Genomic DNA, 7365 nt, shown 5'->3' on the forward strand with positions numbered 1-7365 from the left:
GACCATAGATCTTATATCAGGGTCTGATATAATGTAGAGACCATAGATCTTATATCAGGGTCTGATACAATGTAGAGACCATAGATCTTATATCAGGGTCTGATACAATGTAGAGACCATAGATCTTATATCAGGGTCTGATACAATGTAGAGACCATAGATCTTATATCAGGGGTCTGATACAATGTGGAGACCATAGATCTTATATCTGGGGTCTCATACAATGTAGAGACCATAGATCTTATATCAGGGTCTCATACAATGTAGAGACCATAGATCTTATATCAGGGGTCTGATACAATGTAGAGACCATAGATCTTATATCAGGGTCTGATATAATGTAGAGACCATAGATCTTATATCAGGGTCTGATACAATGTAGAGACCATAGATCTTATATCAGGGTCTGATACAATGTAGAGACCATAGATCTTATATCAGGGGTCTGATACAATGTAGAGACCATAGATCTTATATCAGGGTCTGATATAATGTAGAGACCATAGATCTTATATCAGGGTCTGATACAATGTAGAGACCATAGATCTTATATCAGGGGTCTCATACAATGTAGAGACCATAGATCTTATATCAGGGTCTGATACAATGTAGAGACCATAGATCTTATATCAGGGTCTGATACACTGTAGAGACCATAGATCTTATAACAGGGTCTGATACAATGTAGAGACCATTGATCTTATATCAGGGTCTGATACAATGTAGAGACCATAGATCTTATATCAGGGGTCTGATATAATGTAGAGACCATAGATCTTATATCAGGGTCTGATACAATGTAGAGACCATAGATCTTATATCAGGGGTCTCATACAATGTAGAGACCATAGATCTTATATCAGGGTCTGATACAATGTAGAGACCATAGATCTTATATCAGGGTCTGATACACTGTAGAGACCATAGATCTTATATCAGGGTCTGATACAATGTAGAGACCATAGATCTTATATCAGGGGTCTGATACAATGTGGAGACCATAGATCTTATATCAGGGGTCTGATACAATGTAGAGACCATTGATCTTATATCAGGGTCTGATACAATGTAGAGACCATAGATCTTATATCAGGGGTCTCATACAATGTAGAGACCATTGATCTTATATCAGGGTCTGATACAATGTAGAGACCATAGATCTTATATCAGGGGTCTCATACAATGTAGAGACCATAGATCTTATATCAGGGGTCTGATATAATGTAGAGACCATAGATCTTATATCAGGGATCTGACACAATGTAGAGACCATAGATCTTATATCAGGGGTCTCATACAATGTAGAGACCATAGATCTTATATCAGGGTCTGATACAATGTAGAGACCATAGATCTTATATCAGGGGTCTCATACAATGTAGAGACCATAGATCTTATATCAGGGGTCTGATATAATGTAGAGACCATAGATCTTATATCAGGGGTCTGATACAATGTAGAGACCATAGATCTTATATCAGGGGTCTCATACAATGTAGAGACCATAGATCTTATATCAGGGGTCTGATATAATGTAGAGACCATAGATCTTATATCAGGGATCTGACACAATGTAGAGACCATAGATCTTATATCAGGGGTCTCATACAATGTAGAGACCATTGATCTTATATCAGGGGTCTGATACAATGTAGAGACCATAGATCTTATATCAGGGGTCTCATACAATGTAGAGACCATAGATCTTATATCAGGGTCTGATACACTGTAGAGACCATAGATCTTATATCAGGGTCTGATACAATGTAGAGACCATAGATCTTATATCAGGGTCTGATACAATGTAGAGATCATAGATCTTATATCAGGGTCTGATACAATGTAGAGATCATAGATCTTATATCAGGGTCTGATATAATGTAGAGACCATAGATCTTATATCAGGGTCTGATACAATGTAGAGACCATAGATCTTATATCAGGGTCTGATACAATGTAGAGACCATAGATCTTATATCAGGGGTCTGATACAATGTGGAGACCATAGATCTTATATCTGGGGTCTCATACAATGTAGAGACCATAGAGCTTATATCAGGGGTCTGATACAATGTAGAGACCATAGATCTTATATCAGGGTCTGATACACTGTAGAGACCATAGATCTTATATCAGGGGTCTGATATAATGTAGAGACCATAGATCTTATATCAGGGGTCTGATACAATGTAGAGACCATAGATCTTATATCAGGGGTCTCATACAATGTAGAGACCATAGATCTTATATCAGGGGTCTGATATAATGTAGAGACCATAGATCTTATATCAGGGATCTGACACAATGTAGAGACCATAGATCTTATATCAGGAGTCTCATACAATGTAGAGACCATAGATCTTATATCAGGGTCTGATATAATGTAGAGACCATAGATCTTATATCAGGGGTCTGATACAATGTAGAGACCATAGATCTTATATCAGGGGTCTGATACAATGTAGAGACCATAGATCTTATATCAGGGGTCTGATACAATGTAGAGACCATAGATCTTATATCAGGGGTCTGATACAATGTAGAGACCATAGATCTTATATCAGGGTCTGATACAATGTAGAGACCATAGATCTTATATCAGGGTCTGATACAATGTAGAGACCATAGATCTTATATCAGGGATCTGACACAATGTAGAGACCATAGATCTTATATCAGGGGTCTCATACAATGTAGAGACCATTGATCTTATATCAGGGGTCTGATACAATGTAGAGACCATAGATCTTATATCAGGGGTCTCATACAATGTAGAGACCATAGATCTTATATCAGGGGTCTGATACAATGTGGAGACCATAGATCTTATATCTGGGGTCTCATACAATGTAGAGACCATAGATCTTATATCAGGGTCTGATATAATGTAGAGACCATAGATCTTATATCAGGGTCTGATACAATGTAGAGACCATAGATCTTATATCAGGGTCTGATACAATGTAGAGACCATAGATCTTATATCAGGGGTCTGATACAATGTGGAGACCATAGATCTTATATCTGGGGTCTCATACAATGTAGAGACCATAGATCTTATATCAGGGGTCTGATACAATGTAGAGACCATAGATCTTATATCAGGGGTCTCATACAATGTAGAGACCATAGATCTTATATCAGGGTCTGATACAATGTAGAGACCATAGATCTTATATCAGGGGTCTGATACAATGTGGAGACCATAGATCTTATATCTGGGGTCTCATACAATGTAGAGACCATAGATCTTATATCAGGGTCTGATATAATGTAGAGACCATAGATCTTATATCAGGGTCTGATACAATGTAGAGACCATAGATCTTATATCAGGGTCTGATACAATGTAGAGACCATAGATCTTATATCAGGGTCTGATACAATGTAGAGACCATAGATCTTATATCAGGGTCTGATACAATGTAGAGACCATAGATCTTATATCAGGGTCTGATACAATGTAGAGACCATAGATCTTATATCAGGGTCTGATACAATGTAGAGACCATAGATCTTATATCAGGGTCTGATACAATGTAGAGACCATAGATCTTATATCAGGGGTCTGATACAATGTGGAGACCATAGATCTTATATCTGGGGTCTCATACAATGTAGAGACCATAGATCTTATATCAGGGTCTGATATAATGTAGAGACCATAGATCTTATATCAGGGTCTGATACAATGTAGAGACCATAGATCTTATATCAGGGTCTGATACAATGTAGAGACCATAGATCTTATATCAGGGGTCTGATACAATGTGGAGACCATAGATCTTATATCTGGGGTCTCATACAATGTAGAGACCATAGATCTTATATCAGGGGTCTGATACAATGTAGAGACCATAGATCTTATATCAGGGTCTGATACAATGTAGAGACCATAAATCTTATATCAGGGTCTGATACAATGTAGAGACCATAGATCTTATATCAGGGTCTGATACAATGTGGAGACCATAGATCTTATATCTGGGGTCTCATACAATGTAGAGACCATAAATCTTATATCAGGGTCTGATACAATGTAGAGACCATAGATCTTATATCAGGGGTCTGACACAATGTAGAGACCATAGATCTTATATCAGGGGTCTGATATAATGTAGAGACCATAGATCTTATATCAGGGTCTGATACAATGTAGAGACCATAGATCTTATATCAGGGGTCTGACACAATGTAGAGACCATAAATCTTATATCAGGGGTCTGACACAATGTAGAGACTATAGATCTTATATCAGGGGTCTGATACAATGCAGAAATCCAAAGTTCCCAGACTTTATTCCTGACCCAGTTTCTGATTTCCATCTCATACATTATACACACAATGTAGAGCCTGATGATGTGGATCCAGGTCTTAGAGGGTTAATGCTATCCCCCCCCCCCCCCCACCCCTCACACCCTGGACTGTCTACTTGTAGTGACCACTGCGCCTGGTGGGACTGGACAGTCCAACTGAAGGTACTTTCTTCGGGACCCCCCAAACTTCCCCCTGCACCTGTGTGTGCTAAACAAGTTCCAGGACTCACCCACCTCTGTTCTCCACCAGATCACTGAACTGGCCGCTCTCACTCATCTTCATCTGCTGGTCCCTCTCCATTTGGACTGGCACCTCCAGGGTCTTGCTGGGCATCTGCTCTGGGGGTCCTTGGGCTGGTTGCCCGTTACAGCTGGGCTGCACAATGCTGGGGTCCGGGGGATAACAGAGCTCTGTGTCAAAGGGGTCCATGATGGCTGGAGATGAGGAATGTGGCACCCAGGTGAGAGCAGAGGGTGCTGTGTGCTCTGGGTGCTGCTGGATCACTCACTACTAGTGCCAGCTCAGTGCAAGCTCATGACAGCCACAGAGAGAGGCTGCAGCCTGGCAGACACAGGCAGGCACTGAATGCTGCCTCCTAACGCCTCTGCTGAGCTCAGGCTGCAGCACCACTCAGCAGAGCAGGGGGAGACACAGGCAGGTGACTGCTGGAGACCCACACACTGAGGGCAGTGGGGGTCTAGTGACTGAGTCTTGTCTACACCATGTACAATATGAAGCTGAGACCCTTTAATACCCAACTTGTGATTATATCGGTCTGCATCCTATTAATATGCAAACAGTCTTCAGCTCAGACAGGAGGGGCCACAGCTTTTGGGGGATTCTTAGATATTAAGCTGTTAGATCCAGTAGCCAATGGGTTAAGGGGTTTTGCAACTAGACTTCATAAAATTGCATTTTCCTATTGTTAAAGAGCAACATAGTGTGGAGGGGACCCCAGATCTGCAATGGGTTCCTAATTCATGGGATCCTATGTCCCATCTATGACTGGTGTGCAGGGAGGGTGCCTGCAGGCTGGGACTCCCTGCTATGTGGAGTGCTGGGACCTAGTGTGTGGAACCCTCCCAAACCAGGATTGTGGAGACAGGAGGAGAAGGGGCTGCATCCCAGCAATGTGCTCAATCCCCTGATAAGAAAGGTGACCCCTGGTGATAGGGCATCAGTGCAAAAGAATGTGCTAGAAGCTTGGAGGGCAGAGGTGGCCAGAAATTCAGGGCTGGAAGGTCCATCCATAATGCAACCACTATACATAGTGCAGGGCACCATTAGGAGCTGGGAAGCTCATATCCTGCTGTGTGTAGGGCCATTTCAGGGAACAGACGGGGGAGGGCCACGTGTCTCCAAGCAGAGACCCTCAGAAGAGCTATCCTGGTGGTAAGAAATAATAATGACTAGGAGCTCCCCCCCCCCCCCATCATAGTAATGCTGCAGGGTTACAGTGTTATCAGGGATATGCAAGTATAAAAAAAAAAAAAGGAAACCCCCCCAAAATTGGGCTTGGTCTGAGTTGGTATACATGCAGCACTAACACATGTTCACATTGGCCATAAAGCATACAAAACCTGCAAGAAGCAAAATAAGCAAAAACCCTGCTGTAACTAAATACGTAAAAAAGCAAAAGTGCATTTAAATAACTATCTGACACATGTGGTGGGATATGGGGTAATGAAGGGTTAATGTCACCTTGCTATTGTAAGGTGACATTAAGCCAGGTTAATAATGGAGAGGCGTCAATTATGACACCTATCCATTATTAATCCAATTGTATGAAAGGGTTAAAAAAAACACACATTATTACAAATTATTTTAATAAAATAAAGACACAGGTTGTTTTAATATTTTATTATACTCTTAATCCACCTGAAGACCCTTGTCACCTGAAACAAAGTTAAAAAAAACAAACAACAATATCCCATACCTTCTGTCATTAGTCTTGTCCCACACTGTAAATCCATCTGAAGGGGTTAAATCATTTTACACCTAGGAGCTCTGCTAATGCTAATGCAGCTGTGCTCCTGGCTGTAAAAACCTGGGGAATGAATGGGATGCAGGGGAATGACCTGTAGTTACCTTCAGTCGTGGTGATGCGCCCTCTGCTGGATGAACTCATGAGCTCGAGCCTGGGAACTTTTCAGAATATTTTCCCAGGCTCGAGTTCATATGAGGACATCCAGCAGAGGGCGCATCACTGCGACTGAAGGTAACTACAGGTCATTCCCCTGCATTCCATCAATTCCCCAGGTTTTTACAGCCACGTGCACAGCTGCATTAGCAGAGCTCCCGGGTGTAAAATGATTTAACCCCTTCAGATGGATTTACAGCGTGGGACAAGACTGTAATGACAGAAGGTATGGAATATTGTTGTTGTTTTTTTGTTTAACTTTGTTTCAGGTGACAAGGGTCTTCAGGTGGATTACCAGTATAATAAAATATTAAAACAACCTGTGTCTTTATTTCATTAAAATACTTTTTAATAATGTGTGTGTGTTTTATTAACCATTTCATACTATTGGATTAATAATGGATAGGTGTCATAATTGACGCCTCTCCATTATTAACCTGGCTTAATGTCACCTTACAATAGCAAGCGAACATTAACCCTTCATTACCCCATATCCCACCACTACACGGGAATGGGAAGAGAGTGGCCAAGTGCCAGAATAGGTGCATCTTCCGGATGTGCCTTTTCTGGGGTGGCTGGGGGCAGATATTTTTAGCCGGGGGGGGGGGCAATAACCCGTGGACCCTCTCCAGGCTATTAATATCTGCCCTCAGTCACTGGCTTTACCATTCTGGCGGAGAAAATTGCGCGGGAGCCCACGCCAATGTTTCCCACAATTTAACCCTTTAATTTAATAGCTAGAGCGCCCAAATTTTACACCAAGACACTTCTTACATTACTAAAGAGGAATATGTAATAAAAGAAGGGATATGAGATGGTTTACTGTATGTAATCCATGTCTCATATCATGTCGGGTTTGAGAAGGAGAAAGCAAAAGCCGGCAATTGAATTACCGGCTTTTCTGCTAT

General features: G+C 41.4%; 1 protein-coding gene across 1 annotated transcript in view; it reads right to left on the reverse strand.

Annotated features, from left to right (window-relative positions):
- The window catches only part of TMEM163 (transmembrane protein 163), a 140671-nt gene extending 135053 nt beyond the window's left edge, over positions 1–5618 (reverse strand). The window contains exon 1 of the mRNA XM_069732839.1: positions 4551–5618. Coding sequence (XP_069588940.1) covers positions 4551–4746 — 196 coding nt within the window. The 5' untranslated portion in view covers positions 4747–5618. The remainder of the gene's footprint in view (positions 1–4550) is intronic.
- Positions 5619–7365: the final 1747 nt, after the last annotated feature.

Source organism: Ranitomeya imitator, chromosome 7 (genome assembly GCF_032444005.1).
Source record: "Ranitomeya imitator isolate aRanImi1 chromosome 7, aRanImi1.pri, whole genome shotgun sequence".
NCBI classification, from domain to species: domain Eukaryota; kingdom Metazoa; phylum Chordata; class Amphibia; order Anura; family Dendrobatidae; genus Ranitomeya; species Ranitomeya imitator.